General features: G+C 51.2%; 1 protein-coding gene across 3 annotated transcripts in view; it reads left to right on the top strand.

Moving 5' to 3' along the window:
* The first annotated feature begins 15,553 nt into the window (after positions 1 to 15,553).
* The window catches only part of MAPK8IP3 (mitogen-activated protein kinase 8 interacting protein 3), a 597,532-nt gene continuing 590,998 nt past the window's right edge, over positions 15,554 to 22,087 (top strand). For all 3 annotated transcript variants that reach the window (XM_085628367.1, XM_085628364.1, XM_085628366.1), the window contains exon 1: positions 15,554 to 16,658. In XM_085628367.1, coding sequence (XP_085484493.1) covers positions 16,350 to 16,658 — 309 coding nt within the window. In that variant the 5' untranslated portion in view covers positions 15,554 to 16,349. The remainder of the gene's footprint in view (positions 16,659 to 22,087) is intronic.

Here is a 22,087-nt window from a genome sequence, read left to right as displayed (position 1 = left end):
CACCACATCCATAAAGATATTCACTCACTCAAACAACTGTTATAACATGTAGTCTTAACCTCATATACCTACTGAATCAATTATTCACACATCTTTGGGCAGTAACACACCCCCACCAAACCACACACACATTCATTCTCCCATACAAATACTCAGTTAACTAATCAATAACTAATATAGACTTTCACATAGCTAGTAACCAACTGGTGCAGCAGTTTACACAACAACTGGCAAAGTGATTCAGATATTCACACAGTTTAGTCACTATCCAATATATTTAGTGAGACACTATAAATTAGTCAAGTAAACAGTCAATCACACTGCTACTAAATCCTCCATCCAGATATTTATATTTATATATCCACTCATTCTTCAATGCAGATTGCTATATATATAATACATATTTAAATATCGAACCAAACCACATTCAATGGATGATGTCATCAGTGATGTCATTCCAGATGTCATCAGTGATGTCATCAGTGATGTCACTGACCATGTCATGAATGATGTAATATGTGACATCATCAGCAGTGGATTGCGGGCGCGCAAGTTATAGTTAGCAGAACTAACTATAACGGAGGAATTTCAATGGTTTGTACGAGTGAAATGTCCAGCTAAATATAACAGCCCTGAAACCTATGTTCTTTTCAGTGAATATATATATATATATATTCACTGAAAAAACCATAGGTTTCAGACATGTTATAGTTAGGAATTAGCATTTAAAAAACCTTAGAAATTCACTGAAAAAACCATAGGTTTCATGGGCGTTATAGTTAGCTGGACATTTCCCTCGTACAAAACCCGTGAAATTCCCCCGTTATAGTTAGTTCAGCTAACTATAACTCGCGCGCACGCAATGCACTGCTGATGACATCACATATTACATCACTCATGACATGGTCAGTGACATCACTCATGACATCACTGAGGACATCTCAAATGACATCACTGATGACATCATCCAGTGAATGTGTGTCTTTCTGAAAGTTAAATATTTTTTATATATGTAGATCTCAAGGTCGTTGGTAGAATAAATGGGTATATAAGTGTCTAAATGGCTGATTTTTTTTGTAAACTTGATTGTATAACGGACTGATTAAGTGTATCTTAGTGAATACATGGGTTACTGAGTAATGTTTAAATATGTAAATATCTGTATCAGTCTCCCACTTTGTGAATAAGTGACTGCATGGGTTGGTGAGTAGCTACATGAGTGTCTATATGGGTTATTAATTGGCTTTTCGAGTATCAGTATGAGTGTCTGAGGGTCTGTATGGTTCAGTGGAGACTATTACTTAGTGCATAGATGCATGAATGAGTACGTCACTGTTTGTATGTGTTGAAGACAGTATGTGTGCAGGACTGTATGGGTGGATGAGTGTGTGTATGGGTGTGTTAGTGAGTGAATGACTGTCTCAATAGTGTCTTTATAAGTAACTACATATGTTTTAAACTAGTATATGTGAGTATAGCTGTATATAAGTGAGTATATGTGGGAGTGAGAGATTGGAAAAGTTCCTGTATGAATAAGGGTGTGTTTTTTTTAAGTGATTTTTTAAAAGAGTAAGTGTGTGTAACTTTCTGTAGAAGTAAGTGTGCTGGTGTGTGTATAACTGTATATGCAAGTAAATGGATGTTTGATTCTTTATTAGCATGAGTGACGAGTATGTGTGTGAGTAACTCTATGGATGAGTGGTGGTGTGTAACAGGATGTATAGGTGTATGAGTACATATGATGAGTGAGTACATGTGAGACCGGCCTCGTGGCGTGGGCCCTCCCAACCAGCAAGCTACCCTGCAACCGCACCGATCCTCGTTGTCACAGACTTCCGGCCCCCATGGCCCAACATCCCGAGGGCCGGCCAGATCCCCAACACGCATGCCCGGCCGAGGGAGAGCGAAACCCCCCAAACCAGACCGAGAGGCGCCGACCCTGTCACACCTCTGGTCTCTTCCCCGAGGGAGGTTTCGATCGACCACCAGGCCCCCGGTGAGCGGCCGCCTCGCCTGCTGGGCGTCTGGAGTCCCTCCCGGACCCACCTGAACAGATCAAAGGGCCGAGTGACAGGAAGCCCCGACACACCGCCCCAGGCACCCAGACCCCTCTCGGCGAGGACTTCGGACTTCAAAGAGGAGGGGAAGTATAACAGGGGGTGCGGAAGGGACGGGAGGGAGAGAAGACCTGGACTGACGAGAGCCTGCTGACCTGGTCGCGGCTCGATCGCTCCCCGAACCGAAGAACTCTGAACCATCTGAGCCCTGCTGACGCTGTCGCGGCTCCCCGAACTCTGAACCATCTGAGCCCTGCTGACGCTGTCGCGGCTCCCCGAACTCTGAACCATCTGAGCCCTGCTGACGCTGTCGCGGCTCCCCGAACTCTGAACCATCTGAGCCCTGCTGACGCTGTCGCGGCTCCCCGAACTCCGAACCATCTGAGCCCTGCTGACGCTGTCGCGGCTCCCCGAACTCTGAACCATCTGAGCCCTGCTGACGCCGTCGCGGCTCCTCGAACTACGAACCTCCGGTGCCTGCTGAGTGACTCGCGGCCTGCTCCTCCAAGAGAATCGGCAGAGATTGCCGAAAGAAGCAACATCCCCTCAGCTCGAGGATTGAGAGCTGTGCGCCGGATACTCTGCAGAGACACTGATTCAAAGACTGTCCCGCTACCCCTTACCCCTCATCACAAGATCGCTGCCGCTTGTGGCACTAATTCTGCTCCTGCCTTCCGGATCATAAAGATCCCTGACAACCAACGATAAAGTCTATTGTCTTGCAAAAGAATTACTGTGTGGTGTCCCTCTATCTGAAGAGAGTAAGCGCAGCGTGTGCGATCCTAGGTACGAGACCCTTCCAGGAAGGGCCTCCCCGCTCTTGCTCGGCCTAACTCTGGGAAAGGTGGGCCTCCGGGTGGTCAGGAACGTATTCCGCAGCCTCCCCGGGGAACGCTTTCCAACATTTGGGGGCAGGCGACGGGATCCGAGCCAACACCTAGAGATCGTGCAGTAGACGGCTAACGCACTACCCAGAAGAAATGGAAGGAGAAACTTCCCTAGGTGCCGCAGGCACCAACCCGAGCACGACATTCCGAGAGGACCAGTTGGAATCTTATACGCACCGAGAACTGAAACAATTTTGCAAAGACCTTGGAATCGCTACCACCGGACTAAGCACGAAAGAGGACTTCCAGGGAGCATTAAAAACCTGGGTCGAGGCGTGAACTCCCCGGACACAAACAGAAGGAGAGCCTCCTAACGAACCACGAAGCACCCCGGGGAGGAACGGCGCCCCCGAGGGGGGCCTATCCCCAGAGGAACTAGCGGACCGAGAAAGAGGTCGCAACCACGAACTAGAACTAGCAAAATTAAAAATCGAAGGAGAGCTAAAACTGGCCGAAAAGAAGCTGGCGGTAGAACAGCTACGTCTACAAGGAGAACTCGAGGAAAAGAAACGACAAAGAGAACATGAAGAAAGAAAACTCCAACTGGAGCACGAACGTAGCCTGAAAGAGATCAAGCTCAAGGCTAAGAATGCGGAGGCTAGACCCTCAGAAACCCAACCCCTCTCCTCCACCGTGGAACCAAAGGTCCACATCCCCAAAGATGTGGTGAAGGAATACTATAAGAACGATGACATCCAGCAATGGTTCAAAGCCTACAAAGTCGCCATGACCTCCCACAGAGTCCCGCAGAAAGACTGGGGGGCTGGGCTGTGGGGCCGGTTCCTGAGCGAGGGGAGAGATACCCTGCTGGACCTGCCCTCCACGGTGATGAACTCCTACAGTCACATGAAAGAGGCCCTAGTAGCCAGATATGGGCTCACCCCTGAAATGTACCGGCAACGGTTTAGAGACTGCAAGAAGATACCCGGTACCACCTGGGTGGAGTACGTGAACTTTTACAGCCGGGCCTTGGACGGGTGGATCAAGGGCAGCAAGGTCTCCACCTTTGAGGAGCTGTTCGACCTAATCGCATGGGAACACTTGTCCGCTAATTGCTTTGTAGAGCTGCGCCAGCACCTCCTGGACAGCAAACTCACAGACCCTCGAAAACTGGGCGTCGAGGCTGACCGGTGGGTAAACACCCGGGCCTCCCGGGGTCCCGTGGGAGACTACGGTCGCCACAGTCAGGGACCCCCCCGCCAGAGGGGCGGAGGGAATCAAGGCCAGCCAAGGGAACTTCCGGGGGGATCCCCGCTCAGCCCCCCCCCCCGAGGACAACCTCCGCCCTTTCCAGCTCCACCTCCAGCCAGCACCGTGCCACCGGGAAGGCCGGGGCCCCGCGTGAGGATCACCTGTTTCCGCTGCCAACAGACCGGACACTATGCCAGCGACCCTCAATGTCCCATGTACCAGCGAACCGCCACAACAACCCTGCCCGCTCGACAAATGGCCTCCGTAGCCCTGGGGGAAGAGATGGAAGACTCCGAAGAATGGGAACCCGCCGCCATGGCCTTGGTCTCCCTAGGGGACCGGGAGATGGTCCCCGGAACATCCCTGCCCGCCAACACGAAGAAGTACCAACAGCAGGTGACGGTCAACGGTCACTGCGTCGAGGGCCTCCGGGACACGGGGGCGAGTGTCACGGCGGTTCATTGTCACCTGGTCTCCGAAGATCAGATCCTGCCCGGCGCCTTTTGTCCCGTCATATCATCAGACAATTCCGAGAGCCTCTGCCGGATGGCCCTAGTTCCCTTCGAATGGGGGGGAGTCACCGGCAAGTTAAAAGTGGCGGTCCGAACCACCCAGCCCGTGGACTGCCTCCTGGGCAACGACCTTGAGAATTCCCCGTGAGGACAAGTGGAACGAAGAGCCCATCTCGAGATGATGGGCCTACCCGAATGGGTATGCGCCACCACGCGCTCGATGACTCTCAGAGTGCCTTCCTCCGAGGGGGGGGAGGCCATGCCGCGGAGCACCGCCACCATCTCCGAGGTCCAGGATGCGCCACCCGAGGCCAACGACCCCCTTCCGGACGAAGCAACCGTTCCCGACGAGGGGTCCGTGCCTTCCAACCCCGAACCCCTGACCGAGCTCGGGGACATGCCGGAAATGGCCCAGTGGCACTGCGAAGGAGGCCCCTCCCGAGAAGAATTCTGCCAAGAACAATCCACCTGCCCTTCCCTCATTGGACCCCAACAACAGGCCGAGGCCCAAGCAGCAGGCGACCGGACCGGCACCCACTGGGTATACTGGGAAAATGGCCTCCTGTACAGCAAACAGAAGTCGGCCGAGTTGGGATCGGCCCGAGTACTGGTGGTACCCCTGCGCTTCCGAAGTCTCCTCCTGGGCCTGGCCCATGATGTACCCCTGGCCGGACACTTAGGCCAAGATAAGACCTACCAGCGACTCGTCACCCACTTCTATTGGCCCAAGATGCGAGCGAATGTGGAGGCCCACTGCAAGTCCTGCCTCACGTGCCAGGCCAGCGGAAAGAGTGGGGGGAAGCGCAAGGCTCCGCTACAACCTTTCCCCATCGTCAGTACCCCTTTTGAGCGGGTAGGAATCGACATCGTGGGACCGCTGGACCCCAAGACCGCCCAGGGCCACCGGTTCATCCTCGTCCTGGTGGACCATGCCACCCGCTACCCCGAAGCCATCCCTCTCCGCACCGTGACGGCCCCCGTGGTAGGCCGGGCCTTGATGGGGATCTTCTCCTGCGTGGGGTTCCCCCGCGAAGTCGTGAGTGATCGGGGTACGAACTTTATCTCAAGATACCTGAGGTCCCTCTGGCAGCAGTGCGGAGTATCGTACAAGTTCACCACCCCGTACCACCCCCAAGGGAATGGCCTAGTCGAGCGCTTTAACAAGACACTGAAAGGAATGATCATGGGCCTCGAAGAACCCCTACGCCGGAGATGGGACGTCCTCCTCCCATGCCTCCTGTTCGCCTACCGGGAAGTTCCACAAAAATCCCTGGGGTTCAGCCCCTTCGAACTGCTATATGGACACCCCGTCCGGGGACCCCTGAGCCTGGTCAAGGAGGGTTGGGAAACGACTCTCCGGGGGACCCCTCCGGATGTGCTCCGATACATCTTGGCGCTCCGCAACCAGACCCGGAAATTCCGAGAACTCGCAGAGGCGAACCTCGAGGCTAGCCAGGAAGAGATGAAGCGCTGGTATGACCAGAATGCTACGCTGGTCGAGTTTCAGCCGGGCCAACAAGTCTGGGTCATGGCCCCGGTGAAACCCTGCGCCCTCCAAGATAAATGGACTGGACCCTTCAAGGTGGTCGAGCGGAAGAGCCAAGTCACCTATCTCGTCGATGTGCAGTCCCCGCGGAACCCCCTCCGGGTTCTCCACGTGAACCGCCTCAAACCCCACTTTGTAAGGACGGAGTTGAGTTTACTCCTGGCCACCGACGATGGGGCCGAAGAAGACACCGAGCCCCTTCCAGACCCCCTGGGGACGAAAGAGACCGATGGTTCCGTGGAGGGGGTGAGACTATCAACCACCCTCACAGCCCAACAGTCCGACGACTGCCGCCAGCTACTAAGGCAGTTCGCGGACCTCTTCTCCCTAACCCCTGGGGTCACCAACTGGTGTGTCCACGACGTGAACACCGGCGACAGCCCGCCAGTGAGACACCGGGCCTACCGGGTCCCTGATCGGGTCCGAACCTGCATCCAGACCGAGGTAGCGAAGATGCTGGCCCTCGGGATGATTGAACCCTCCGACAGCCCCTGGGCCAGCCCGGTAGTCCTGGTTCCGAAAGCGGCTACCCCGGGTGTCGCCCCCGAGCTGAGGTTTTGCGTAGACTACCGAGGACTCAATGCGGTCACCCGAGCGGACGCTCACCCTATCCCCCGTGCAGACGAGCTCATTGACCGCCTCGGGCCGCTCGCTACCTCAGCACCTTCGACCTAACTAGTGGATACTGGCAGATTGCCCTCACCGAGGGAGCCAAGGAGCGCTCCGCCTTCTCCACCCCGGATGGGCACTACCGCTTTAGGGAGATTTTGTTTGGAATGAAGAATGCCCCGGCCACCTTCCAGCGGCTGGTGAACAGGGTCCTGTCCGGACTAGAGGAGTTCAGCGCAGCATACCTCGACGAGATTGCGGTATTCAGCTCCCAATGGACTGAGCACCTCCAGCACCTCCGACAAGTCCTGCTGGCTCTGCGCCGGGCCGGCCTCACCATCAAAGCCAGCAAATGTCAAATTGGGCACGGCTCCGTAACCTATCTGGGGCACCAGGTGGGAAGCGGGCAGGTCGCCCCCCTCCAGCCAAAGATCGATGCCATCTTGTCCTGGGAACCCCCCACGACCCAAACAGAAGTCCGGGCCTTCCTGGGCCTCACCGGTTACTACCGGAGGTTTATTAAGAACTATGGCAGCATCGCAGGCCCCCTCACAGAGCTAACCTCCAAAAAACACCCCAAGAAAGTACAATGGACTCCCCCCTGCCAGAAAGCGTTCGACGCCCTAAAAGCTGCTATGTGTACGGCTCCGGTGCTTAAAGCCCCCGACTACGCCCAGGAGTTTGTGGTCCAGACGGACGCCTCGGAACACGGCATCAGGGCAGTCCTCTCCCAGTTCGACGACAAAGGCATAGATCAGCCCATAGCCTTCATCAGCCGAAGGTTGCTGCCCCAAGAACAGCGGTGGAGCACAATTGAAAGAGAGACCTTCGCAGTAGTCTGGGCCCTCAAAAAGCTACGGCCCTACCTGTTCGGAACACACTTCCGAGTACAAACAGATCACCGACTCTTGCGGTGGTTGATGCAGACGCTGGTCCATCTCCCTCCAGGGGATGGATTTCACTGTGGAACATCGCCCCGGGATGGACCACGCCAACGCGGACGGCTTGTCCCGATTCTTCCGCTTCAGCGAGGCGAACCCCCAAGTGGGTGGGTAGTTCTCCCCGCCTTTCAGCTGGGGGGGCACGTGTGAGACCGGCCTCGTGGCGTGGGCCCTCCCAACCAGCAAGGTACCCTGCAACCGCACCGATCCTCGTTGTCACAGACTTCCGGCCCCCATGGCCCAACATCCCGAGGGCCGGCCAGATCCCCAACACGCATGCCCGGCCGAGGGAGAGCGAAACCCCCCAAACCAGACCGAGAGGCGCCGACCCTGTCACACCTCTGGTCTCTTCCCCGAGGGAGGTTTCGATCGACCACCAGGCCCCCGGTGAGCGGCCGCCTCGCCTGCTGGGCGTCTGGAGTCCCTCCCGGACCCACCTGAACAGATCAAAGGGCCGAGCGACAGGAAGCCCCGACACACCGCCCCAGGCACCCAGACCCCTCTCGGCGAGGACTTCGGACTTCAAAGAGGAGGGGAAGTATAACAGGGGGTGCGGAAGGGTCCGGAGGGAGAGAAGACCTGGACTGACGAGAGCCTGCTGACCTGGTCGCAGCTCGATTGCTCCCCGAACCGAAGAACTCTGAACCATCTGAGCCCTGCTGACGCTGTCGCGGCTCCCCGAACTCTGAACCATCTGAGCCCTGTTGACGCTGGCGCGGCTCCCCGAACTCTGAACCCTCTGAGCCCTGCTGACGCTCTCGCGGCTCCCCGAACTCTGAACCATCTGAGCCCTGCTGACGCTGTCGCGGCTCCCCGAACTCCGAACCATCTGAGCCCTGCTGACGCTGTCGCGGCTCCCCGAACACTGAACCATCTGAGCCCTGCTGACGCCGTCGCGGCTCCTCGAACTACGAACCTCCGGTGCCTGCTGAGTGACTCGCGGCCCGCTCCTCCAAGAGAATCGGCAGAGATTGCCGAGAGAAGCAACATCCCCTCAGCTCGAGGATTGAGAGCTGTGCGCCGGATACTCCGCAGAGACACTGATTCAAAGACTGTCCCGCTACCCCTTACCCCTCATCACGAGATCGCTGCCGCTTGTGGCACTAATTCTGCTCCTGCCTTCCGGATCATAAAGATCCCTGACAACCAACGATAAAGTCTATTGTCTTGCAAAAGAATTACTGTTTGGTGTCCCTCTATCTGAAGAGAGTAAGCGCAGCGTGTGCGATCCTAGGTACGAGACCCTTCCAGGAAGGGCCTCCCCGCTCTTGCTCGGCCCAACTCTGGGAAAGGTGGGCCTCCGGGTGGTCAGGAACGTATTCCGCAGCCTCCCCGGGGAACGCTTTCCAACAGTACATGTTTGAGTGACTATATAGGACTGTTGGTGTATGAGTAGATGTGTATGTAGATCTTAGAATTACTGAATAGGTTGTTGTAACTGGTATTGGTATGACGATTGTTTAGAAAATGTTAGTTTCTATTTTTGAGTGTGTGTAACAAAGGTTATATTAGGGTGAGAGGAGGTCTGCCACTCTATCACAAGGATGATGTCATCAGTGATGTCATTTGAGATGTCATCAGGGAACACATGGCTGGGCAGTTCGGGCTGGACTGTTCCCATGAGGCACAGGGTCAGACTAATTTGCATATGGCCTTGTCTGAACTGGGGTGGTGGAGTGAGCTAAAGTATGATGATGGATTAATCCCAGATCAGTTGACTGGGGGCGAGTGTTTGCAATGTTCAACACGCCGTCCATCATTCCCTTTGGTTTTGCTATGTTCGCCCTAAGTTGGCAGGGTATGCCCAGACGTGGGTCCCTTGCTCACTATGCCACTGGATTCAAGATAGCCTGGCTGATGAGTGTTATGAACCCGAAACCGGTCCCAGGATGCTTGTTTCGGTCCAGGGAAGACATGGCTTGGCAGTTCGGGCTGGACTGTTCCCATGAGGCACAGGGTCAGACTGATTTGCATATGGTCATGTCTGAACTGGGGTGGCGGAGTGAGCTAAAGAATGATGATGGATTAAACCCAGATCAGTTGACTGGGGGTGAGTGTTTGCAATGTTCAACACTCCGTCCATCATCCCCTTTTGTTGGGCTAAAAGATGCAGCACTTGGTTCTCTCCTGATAACAGGTGAGTAAGTTGGAATTCGTTGTTCAGATGATTGTAGGTGAATATTTTAAAGTTCCAAAACTCCACACTTAGAAGAATTTGAAAGTGAAACCAGTCAATGTTAGCCTATGGAAGGAAATTCAAGTTACTGGTAAGTACGGTTAGAATTACTTTTCAGGATCAGTACAGGGCTCAAAGATGCAGCACTGATGTCTCTCCTGATAACAGGTGAGTAAATCGGAATTCGTAGTTCAGCTGATTTTAGAGTAATATTTTAAAGTTCCAAAACTCCACACACAGAAGAATTTCCAAGTGAAACAAATCAATCAAGTATATATAGAGCCACTTTCCTACACCATCCCCTCCCTTCACCACTGTGCAAACACGCCCTGTGGCGCGTTTTAAGTTGGGGAAATTATTCCCCTTCAATCTTGAGGGTCCCTAGAGTCCAACTAGCCCACTAGGTACATCCAGTAAGTGCCACAGAGCAGCGTTGCAGAGAGGTGTAAATAGGGGCGTGGCCTCTGAACACCTGTCTGCAACGCAGCTCCCTGGCGCATACTGGAGATACCTGTTGGGCTATTTGGCCCTCAGGGAAGCTCAGTATTGAAAGAGAATTAATTCCCCAACTTAAAACACCCCACAGGCCGTGTTTGCACAGTGGTGAAGGAAGGGGGTGTGGCCTGAGGTGACATGTCAGCAAGCACGCCCTGTGGTGCGTTTTAAGTTAGAGAATTCATTTCTCCTCAATCCTGTGGGCCCCTGGGGGCCAACTAGCCCACCAGGTACCTCCAGTATGCGCCAGGGCTCTGCGTTGCAGAGAGGTGTTCAGAGGCCACGCCCCTTTTTAAACACTCTGCAACTCAGCTCCGTGGCGCTTACTGGAGGTACCTTGTGGGCTAGTTGGCCCCCAGGGACCCTGAGGATTGACTAGGAATTAATTCCCCAACTTAAACCGCGCCACAGGATGTGTTTGCACACATGTGAACTCAGGCCCCGCCCCCTCCCTTCACCACTGTGCAAACGCGCCCTGTGGCGCGTTTTAAGTTGGGGGATTAACTCCGATTGAATACTGAGGGTCCCTGGGGTGCAACTAGCCCTCCAGCTACCTCCAGTAAGCGCCACAGTGCTGCGTTGCAGAGAGGTGTAAAAAGGGGTGTGTCCTCAGACCACCTATCTGCAACGCAGCCCCCTGGTGCATACTGGAGGTTTCTGGTGGGCTAGTTGGCCCCCAGGGACCCCCAGTATTCAAGGGGAATTCGTTCCCGCTCTGCCCTCTGCAAACGCGCTAGGGGGCGCGTTTGCAGAGTGCTACAAGAAGGGGGCATGGCCTCCGGCGCGATGCCGGTCTTTTTCTTTTTTTGTGTTTAAGAAGGGGGCTGTGTGGCCTTCTTTTCCTAATATTTTGGCCCTGGGGACCCCATCCCCCAGGGCCTGCCCCCTAATTTTTTTTTTTTAAATAATACATTCGGGAAGGGGGCCGCGTGGATCCCTCCCAAGGCCATAAACGTCCCTGGGGGCCCCATCCCCCGGGGCATGGCCATTTTTAAAATATTTTTAGTAGGGGGGCTGCCTTGCCATTCATGGCCCGGGGACCCCATCCCCCGGGGCCGGCCTTTTTTTTTTTTACATTTTGGGGAGGGGGGTGCGTGGCCCCCCTCGTGGGCCGCTTGTGGCCCCGGGGACCCCATCCCCCAGGGCTGGCCCTCTCCGTTGGGGACCGTGGGGGGTCCCCAATCCCCTCACGGTCCCGCCGGCTCCCCACCTCCTGCGGGAGCTGGCATTGCTTTTCCACACGGGGAGCTGCTAAGATGCAGCTCCCCCTGTAGAAAAGCAATTTGCTTTGCTATTTGGAAGAGAGAGCAGGTTTCCTGCTCTCTCTTCCAAATAGCAAAGCAATTTGCTATCCCAGGGCAGGAGCCGCGAGGCTCCTGCCCTGCCATAGAAAACTACAGGGTCCCGGGGATGAGCACCCCGGGACACTGCAGGAGCCGGCCCTGGGGTGTGGCAGTCCCCAGGGCCACAACAAGGCTCCAGGAGGGGGGCCGCGCGGCCCCCCACCCATCCTATACAAAGCCCCGGGGGGTGGTGGTCCCCAGGGCTGGGTGGTCTGCCACGGACCCCCCAATTTGAATCTTTAGTGCCCCGGGGAGGTGGCAGTTCCCGGTGCATGTGGGGGGGCTTGAGCCCCCCACACAGGTTATTTATTTATTTTATAAAAGCCCCGGGGGTGGCGGTCCCTGGGGCTGCGGGGGGGCTGTGTGGCACCCCCGCAATGTTAATTAAGTCGAGCCCCAGGAGGTGGCGGTCCCCGGGGCTCAGGGGGTCCTTAGAAGCCCCCCACATTAAACTATTAAGCCCTGGGGTGGTGGTTCCCGTGCTGCAGGGGGGCCGAGTGCCCCCCGCAATTATTCATACTTTGCCCCGGGGGGTGGCGGTCCCCGGGGCAGTGTGGGGGGGTGGGATTGGTCCCCCTACACTTTATTTGTATCATGCCCCCGGGATTTGGCCCCCCCAGGGGCTAATTAGCAGTGAGCTTCGTTTTTTTTTGATCGGCAGGATCCGCGCACCCAGCGCAGATTTTGCCGATTTAAAAAAAAAAAATTGGGGCTGGTCCTTGTGGGTCCCCCTGAGCAGGCCTTGGGGGTCAGGGTGTTTCTAACTTGCCCCCTTTTCACGTTTTGTGCGTTTTTTTAATAGGTTTCTTGTGCCTCGGTTCTAGGCACAAGATGGCTGCCAACACTTCCTGATTTGGAGTGCTGACAGCCAATTAGAATACATCTCGTGCACGGCAGGGTGCACGGATCCAGCGCGGCCATAGATATATATGTGATTTTGATTTAGATTTTCTCGGGAACTACTGAACGGATTTACACCATTTAAGCAAAAGGCATGACTCTGAACCAAGATCTACCTTTCTGCCAAATTTGGTGTAATTCCGTTCAGCAGTTCGGGCTGTAGCTGCGACTAACGGTCCCTATGGAAAATTGCATGGGGAAAACACGTTTTGGGACCCCCCCTTTTTTCTGGGCCCCCGCTTGACGAATCACCCCGAGACTTTCAGGATAGGAGCGGACCGTAGCGGGCCACGAGTTTTGAAAATTTTGCGAAGGTTCGTCAACCGGCACCAAAGTTATTCCAAATAGAATGTTGCGGATTTCCTATGGATAGTAGGTCCTAACTATAACTACCTACTGGCGACCGCCAGTAGGTAATATTTATATATATATATATATAATGCCCCCGGGAGGGTGGCTTGTCATGTACCACGTGGGCCGACCCCTGTAGCCCTGTAGTGGTGTCCTTGGTGGCCTAGTGGGATTCATGCTTGTGGATCATGGCTCACTGCGATACACAAGCACAAATCTGTTTGTGAGAGGCATTGATGAAAAGGGGAAACTCTCCCCTTTCCAACGATGCCTCCCACAAACCTGGGTGGCATTTACAATGCCCCAAAAGCCCACCAGACGCGGGAGCAAAACTTACCTGCTTCTACTAAACTGCTCCGGTGGGGGTTTGTGATGTCAACCAGTTTCAATAATTTAATGTATTTCCACGCAATACAGCTTTAAAATATATGTGCTTATTTGATTAGGTTTTTTATTTATATTTGCAGTAAAATGTCAAATCTTAGTTGGGCCTTGCATATTCTTACTCTGCCCAGGGTCCCACAAATACTAGAACTGACTGTGACTGAGCTCTACTAGCAGGCAAAACAGGCGTAGCAGGGGAAGCAGCGGTGCAAGATTTTCTAACAAAGCAAAAAACTGATTGGAACCTGGGAGGGTGAATGACATTGTATAAAAAAGATAAAGTGGTTTTATTTTTTGCTTGTTTTTAATGGTAACAGCTAGTGGAGAGGTTCAAACGTCCTTGGCATTCCTTGAGGATTGAAACATTTCATAAGTGGCCCCTTTGAGAGCCTGTAGCTTTTTATCCAATTTATGTAAAATGTGCTTTCAAATACAATATTTGATCCCATCTTTTCCCTACTGAAGGACATTACTGAGAACAGAAATAGCAGGGAGCAGAGAAGGAACTATATGAGCAGAGAGGGAGGAGCAGAGACTTCCTCAATGGATTTACAACATTATCAGTCTTGCAGCTGGATACAATTGCACGCATTTCACAAGTGCATAACCATAAACCCGATCCCAATTTGCATTCAAAAGTAGGTCATGTGACCTGGGCCCACAGTATACCAATAAGTTTATGAACCTGGCTCTCATGGAGGAGGGCCACACCCATTAGACCAGGGCACGAGCCGGGAATACACACAGGTGGACGCCGTCCACCCACTATTTTCACAGGGTGAATTCCGTCCACCCTGCCAAGAATTTGGGCCCCACTGACTAATGTGCTGAAATCATCCCGTTGTAATTTCCAAACCCTGGGACACTTTCAGCAGCGTCTGCACGTTGTCTGCTTTCCATCTGCAACAAGCAGCTACATGCAGGCAGGGTCAGGGCTTTCTTATTTAAGACTCCTGCTGGGCCCATAACAAAGGCCGAATTTGAGGGGTCATCAGGCCTCCTTTTGAGAGTCTCTTAGCTGGCAGCAATCAGGAGCTTCACACCTAGAAGCAAATGAAGCGGAGGGGAAACAAAGGTTAGCACTTCACTCATACTTAAGAAAGGCAGCTTTTTACTTTGTTTTCACTTTTCTCAGTCCCTATTTAGAAGATATGCATGCACTGTAAGAATGTCAGATGTGTTGGACTTTCCCAGTATATACACACAGCAAATTGAATTTATATACAGCTTACTACACCTGAGGAGGCGTTGAAATAATTTAAGTTCCACTATTCTTTCTTGCATAGCCCTACTCATCCCAATGCAGGGTGTCAGAGCGCTTTACATCAACACGCGCATATTACATGTACAATACATTATATACGTTTGTAAATGAATGTACAGGATGTGTTACATAAAATTGGGGGATTGCAAGGTGTAGAAGTCACATATCTCCCATAGCTCACTGTGCTATTACCCTATCAATGCGCTCAAACGTACACATGATAGACCTGCTAAACATATATGTCAGGGCTTTAGATTTGATGTCACTTCGTGTGATGCCACTTTATGTAAAGCTGTGGCTTGTGATGCCACTTTCTATGATGCCAATTCCTGTGATGCCCTGTGTGATGTTGGGTGCGTGATGTCGTGCGCCGTGATCTCATGCGCCGTGATGTCACTTGCATACTGCCTAACTAGGTTAGTCCACCCACTTCGTGTTTTTTAGGACTTGTGCCCTGCATTAGACCCACAGGAAGATCACGTTCGAGCGTCATAGTGCATTGTCAATGTAGCACCGCCCTGGCACATCTCCGCGGCGCCCCATGAGACACTGGGGACGGGAGTGCCCTTTCGGACCATATTTCTCCACATCTGCCATGCCAGTGGACACACTGATTATTTGAAGGTGATCTGGAGACTGCACAATACGGTGTCCTAAGACTCACTCCCACTCCGAGCTCTGGTCTATTCCTTATTTATGGGAAGGAATATTATACCACGCCTGTTTTCTTTGCACAGAAGGGTTGTAAAAAAAAAAAACAACGAAATAGCACGAGTGCAGGTGGCGGCGCTAGAATGAATCAGCTGGTCCCGCTACCCAGAATGCAGACAGCCTGACGTCAGATCAGCAGCCCGGGCGGGGAGGGGGCTGGGGGACCAGGGAGGGAGGAGGCCGAGCCCGGCGGATCCAAGGAGCGCTGTCACAGGCGGCAGGGAGGAGGCTCTGCCGGGGACGCTTGTGCTGTCATTGTAATTCCCGGACTTGGGGGCGTAGGGCGGACCAAACGACAAAAACGGGGAGAAGCCGGGGTTCGGGCGCGTTCAGGTGCGTGTCTGTTCCTCTCTCAGTGGTCCTTTTGGAGTCCGGGCTGAGAGGCAGGGGGAGGGGTGCGCAGAGTCAGGTGCATCATTAATGGATGCGGGAGGGCTGTAGAAGATCGAAGATGCCTTCTCACTGCCCAAGCCCGGCAAATCGGTAGAATGGACGCATCCGTCCTTTAGCGACGTGCTACGATGGGGAATTAAAAGGAAAAGGTTATGATTTTTTTTCGTCGCCGTTAAATTGAGGGCCAAATTGATCCGTCCCTTTAAGGGACGTGTTCGGGGGGACCCGAAGGCAATGCTTGGCCAGTGACCGCTTGGAGCCCCAGGGAGGTTGCCTGGATTTTTGGATGAATCCTGCAGTGAGCCGGGCACTGGCCAGCCAAAGGATGGGCATGCTGATGCGGAAACACACCCAACCCTGCACCTGTATAATTGACTCGTAAAAACAGGAACAACCCAGCGCCCTTTTCAACGGGAGACCGAGAAGGCATGTAGACTCTGCAACCTATACCATTATTTCTGCTTTTGATTCTGTATATACAAATTTACTGCACAAAACAAAAGACCATCAGTGCCTTCTCAAGGCATACAGAGGTCCGCCTGAATCTGTCCTCGTGCCCTGAGTGATAGACCAACATTTAGCAGCCAAGATGATGGAGATACAGATTGACGATGGGGTGGTGTACCAGGATGACTACTGCTCGGGCTCGGTCATGTCTGAGCGGGTGTCGGGCCTTGCTAACAGCATCTACAGGGAGTTTGAGCGCCTGATCCGCTGCTACGATGAGGAGGTGGTCAAGGAACTGATGCCGCTGGTGGTGAATGTGTTGGAGAACTTGGACTCTGTGCTGACGGAGAACCAGGAGCATGAGGTGGAGCTGGAGCTGCTGAAGGAGGACAACGAACAACTGCTGACGCAGTATGAGCGGGAGAAGGCCCTGCGCAAGCAGGCTGAGGAGGTAAGTGCTCACCCCGGGGTGACTGTGGCCTCTGCAATGCCTGGACAGTAACACTTTGGGTACCACATAAGTCAGGCTGGCCATGGAGGTGACTGCTGATCCCACAGTGGGTTGTGAGCACTGTGGCATGGAAAGAGTGAGGCTTTTTGTGCTGTGATGCGCAAATTGGCCACAGAGGTGAGTGATAATCCCATGCCAGTCCATCTAGGGGTTATCTATTGAAATCAACTGCCAACCACTACGCGTCCTTTAAGATAAATACCTGGGATACCAAAAGAAAATGTGTTCCTTATGGCATGCTATGTACGATGGGAGATCCGTCCATTCCAATGTCATCATTGAGGAGTGCAGTGCAGTCATGGATGTGGAGCAATAGAGAAATCAATGTAGAGTTTACTTCCTTGAGAAGTTCTTGAGCTTGTACAGAGTCACGCCCTGGTTTAATTTTAATAGTGATCTAATTTCAGGGCTTGTAAATGAATTTCACATGTTGGATCCCCTGAAAAGCCTTTTACATGTGTAAAGAAAATGCTGGTTGTGCAGGATATTGGCAATTACCTGCGCCTGCTCTATGCTTTAACAAATACCCAAGTGCAACGCTTTACTAGTAGGCCAGTTGTTTGCATAGGACAATGAAAACTAGAAGGGTGACAGTTATATTGAATGCCCTGCTCAATAATATTGGATGCCTGATTAAATACTATAGATGTCCAGTTTTATAATACTGAATGCCTAGTTCAATTGTTTTTTCATCCCTAGTTTTATAGTGATGTATAACGGGTTTACTACTGTTGTATGTCTCCTTCAATACTGTGACACTATTGGATTTCCTTTTCCCTCATTTTGTGTTCAGTGATGTTTTATGCCACCTTTCCTATATTGGTTGCCTGGTCTGACAATATTAGATCCCAGTGCAATAATATTGTGAGTCCAGTTCAATAATACTGTGCATTTAAATATTTCAATGCAGGTAGCTGATGAAAGTGTGTTTCTTCTGTCTGTGGATGAGATTCCACTGAGGCCCCAGATCCAAGGAACATTGAGGGATTTGATTTATGGCTGCTTGCTTGAGATGCATTTAAGTGAAAGGCTGCACATTTTAGAAGCGCTCTTCTAATATCTTGGTGGTACTTGTAATGTCAGCAATGGAATTTGAACTTTGCTGTTGAGCCACAGACCAGGTACAGCAGGGACAGTGGAAGGAAGAGCAAGTTTTACCCCCTAAATTCTGTTCTGGAGGGTTCACCAAAGAGTATGTGAGAGGACTTTGGTGGTCTGTGGAAAGGGAACCAGTTGATATTGCGCTAAAAGATGGCTATTTTTGGCAACTCCGTTTTGAATGTGAGCTAGTTTCAACTTGGTTATTTGCGATGTGGTGGCCACTTTCTATTTTTGCCGCCCTGCGTTAGCGTTAAACCCACATGTATATGTAAAAGGCCCTTAGACTCTGCATTAGAACATTTATCGACCCACTCCAAGCGCCAATGAGAGATCACTCTTATCAATCAATCATCTGAGTTTATAGAGCGCGCGGCTACCTCAATAGAGGTGTCCTGGGGCTATGTTGCAGATTCGTGGGGGGGGGGGGGTAACAAGAAGGTCGATCCAAGGCACGCTGAAAAGCCAGGTTAAGACCTTCCTAAAGGCCGGTTCTGATTCCAACATGGGGAGGGGGGGGGGGGGGGCATGGTATTCCACAGTTTCACAGTTTTCACCATGAACGCTCTGCCCCCTATCCTGACTCATTTGTCGTGTGAGTTTCCTGTAGGGCTTAATTGGTGATCAGTGTCTAATTTTCGTCAGCTGGAGGTCAGATTTTGCTCACACGTGGATCATTTGTGGATATTTGCAACAATTTATATTTTTCGCACTTGGATATTTTGTGTCGAGGGCGGCCATTATTGAGCTATCATTGGGAGCTTTGTTTATTCATGGTACTGGAGTGAAGACGTGCTACCGATTAGGCTGTGGTGCGATAGAAATGACGAGTGGAATCTTAGTTTAGAAGTAGTGGGGGATTTGGGCGGTCTGATTTGATTTGAAATGTGGGGTCTGGTTACCAGGTTAGCTCTCGAGGGCAGCAGATACGTACATTGGCGCAGCTGCATGCGTTTCCATCCTGAAAGAACAGGGAAGTGTATTTTTTTCATTGAGGTTGTTTTGTACCAGATGTGAACAAAATAAATAGTGGACCTAGGTAAGTACAGCAAAAATAGGATAATGCTGGAAATTGTATTAGAGTTATATTTATGTATACGGAGCCTTTAAAATATTGTCATTTGATTGCATTGCAAATCTGAATTTAAATGGCCCTTTGACGCCATCCCTACAGTTCTTGAAGGCCATAGCAGCGTGGTAGTACAGGTGCACGCGTAGGTGTTCTGCACGTTGAACTCTGCTGCAATGGTGCACCTCCCTGGAAGTGCTCCACATTTCATCTCCCTTCGCTCTTCCCATTAACCTTGGGATGTTTCCGGAGTGGCTCTCTGAAGATATCTGTTTTTAAGCAGGCCCTGTGCTTTGCATCTGATCTGAGGCTTATTCTCATTGAGTCGGTGACCAAGGGCATTAAACAAGGAAAGACACACGTTCATCTTCCACGGTGTCCAGTCTCAATTACAGTCCAAAGGTCTTTACAACCCCAAACCTTTAAACGAGAAAACGACTTCTTTGTGCACCTCAGTCGGCATCCCTTTCGCTAGACAATCCATATCGAGGTTTCTAAATTGATAGTGGATTGCGATGAATGAGATCGGTGTGTCCCCCACCTGTGCTCAACTTCCTCATTCCCCCGACTGTGAAGTACTGATTCGTAAATATTTTACTCACTCAACCATTATGGGTGCACAGTTCTTTGGAAATGCGGATTCCAGTGTGGAAGAAACTAGCTGGTCGCACTTCCAATACTAAAAATGATCTTTCCAAAAAGTAACATTTTATGTGAATCAAATAGAAAATTCTTCATTTTGCAGTGTTGAAAAAACACAAAAAGCAGCCTGTTGAGTCAATCCCTAAGTCCTCTCGGTGTCACTCCTCCGCAATTGCTTCCTAAGGCCATTGTACAATCTTGCAAAACACCTTCCTATCACCCACATGTTCGAGATTGGAGTTTACACTATGCGGAAAGGGGAGTAATGTGTGATTAACTAAACTGGTCCTAATTTGTCTTGGAAGCCTGCATGCCTGCCCTAAAACCTACATTAGATGACATACAAACAGATTTCTGAGTACTCTTCTAGAAAACTGCACAGCATTTTTCGACCCGATTTGAATTTTGTCCATGTTCTACCAGAAACGGTGTAATTAAAATAAAATTGAGATGTGGGTGGAGCCAAGTGAACTCAGCGAATTGTGGAAATCCTTGGCGCTCCTCCTTAATGACACCTTTACGCCAGTGTTTGGGCTTCCCCCATGCGCATCTCCTAAAAAGTGGTGGCAGGAGGCGCCCGGCAGTGTCAAGGAAACTTGTTGGCAGATTTCCTTAGTTGCTGCCTTTCAAACATCCCTTTGAGGTTAGTAGATAGATGGTGGTACAGTTACCGTCCATTGCAAGCCTACACCTACTGCCAGCTGGTTACACTCCATTATCAACCAGTTTACTCTTTTTACCTGGCCATTCCTTCAGCGATGGTTCATTGACTCCATCCTTTATCAAAAAACGTTGCATTTCGTTAGACTTAAAACGCGTCCTGTTATTGGTTAGTGCTCATCCATTACGTTTACTCCATTTAAGGCAAGAATATTGAAAGAACCCTTTGGCCCAATGCCAATTTATTACAAATTCATTTCCAAGGTTCCTAGCACCTGAATTAGTCAGATGGGTAGTAAGTACATGCATGTGTGAAAACACATTGCTTATTCTCCCATTCTTGCCTTCACTTGTCTCCTCGTTCAGGGAAGGCCACCAAAAACCATCACATGCTCCTAAGACCCAAATAAGTCAGACAGGTCGTAACCTTGTTTTAAACCAGTAGGAAGCACACGAGCACCGCAAATAATTCATTACATTAAGGCCAGGCATCTCTGTGCATCACATTTGGCTCACACAGTTCATGAAAGAATCCTCAGTGTCAGTGGTATGTTATATGCCTCAACCAATTTCCCCAATGCAGTGGATTAGGCGCCGACCAACATTGTGCACCTATCCTTCGAGATATGAATGTGGCAACCTTGAGGAGATTTGTAGGAGGTAGTTCTGACTACACAAACTTAAAGCAGAAACTGAGTGGGCTAACCTGCACATCTTCCCCTGGACAATAGTTTGTAGCTATGTAAGTCATTTCTAAGTGATCTTTTCTGCAGAGCAGCTCCCGGATAGTTAAATAAGTCAGCAGCCTCTGCCTTACCCAACCAAGAGGAATCAAGGAGAGCCCTGTGTATTGTGAGAAGTTTTGCTGTGTTGCAGTACAAGTGATGTTTGTGCTTATGGCAAATCACATGCACTCGGTAGCCCAGAGATATATTCTTCACTTAATGTTGCCATCTTAGCTCATTGATTTCCGGAAATATCCTTCCCAATGTTGAGAGATGATAAAGAGAACTGTTTCATTTCTATGAATTTTCACAGAAAGTGTGGAGACTACCTTTGCTTTCTGCTTTGTCTTATATCACATGGTGAGCATCCCAAAAGGTATCCAGAGGTCTGGAGAAGTGTCCACATTGTTTCTACATAGTATTCTTTATGCTGTAATAATGGAATGTGCAGATGCTGGCTCTCTATAGAGTGCACAAAAATGAATTACGCTGTGCAGAGAGTCCAGTGAGACCCATATTGGTATACAGAGGCAAAAGTAGATAATACTAAAGCTTTATTTGTGGTAGTGTGTGCGAGCAGTCGTGCTAAGCATTTTTTGAACATACAGAGGCCACAAATGATAGACACACTTAAGAATACAGCCAAGACCAATTGATAAAAATAACACAGATTTTTCTGGAATTTTTCAGATCAAGAACTCTGTTCTACTGTAAGTACTTTTTAAGATATTAATTTTTCAGGTTCACAAAATAAATCAGTTTTGCGCAGTTAGACACCATTGAAGTCAATGGGAGAAGATAGAAAAATGCATATTAAATCACACAGTTGGATCTCAAGGTTCACCTTCGGGATTTAGGTAAGTAGCAAGGCCAGGCCCAATGTCCCACCAGTGGATTCTTGTGAGCATCCCGGATTCGGCTGGGATCAGGGTGCTGAGGTCGTTGGTAGCTGGTGTGCTACGGAGAAAGGGGCCACTTAAAAACACATTGCACAAGGGGACTTAAAGCTAAGTCCGAGAAGTCCCACTTGAGGCAAGAGGTTGCAAGGGCCTTAGGTCTGCAGGAGCGACAGCTTCTTTGTCAGTACCCAGGCCAGGCGGGCTGGGTGCAGAGCAGATAGGTCAGCCGTGCAGCACACTTCAAGATGTCCTTGCGGTCACGGGCAGGCAGCTTGA

Source organism: Triturus cristatus, chromosome 10, assembly GCF_964204655.1.
Source record: "Triturus cristatus chromosome 10, aTriCri1.1, whole genome shotgun sequence".
NCBI lineage: Eukaryota > Metazoa > Chordata > Amphibia > Caudata > Salamandridae > Triturus > Triturus cristatus.
The sequence above is the reverse complement of the archived record's forward strand: the minus strand, read 5'-3'. Positions and strand labels throughout refer to the sequence as shown.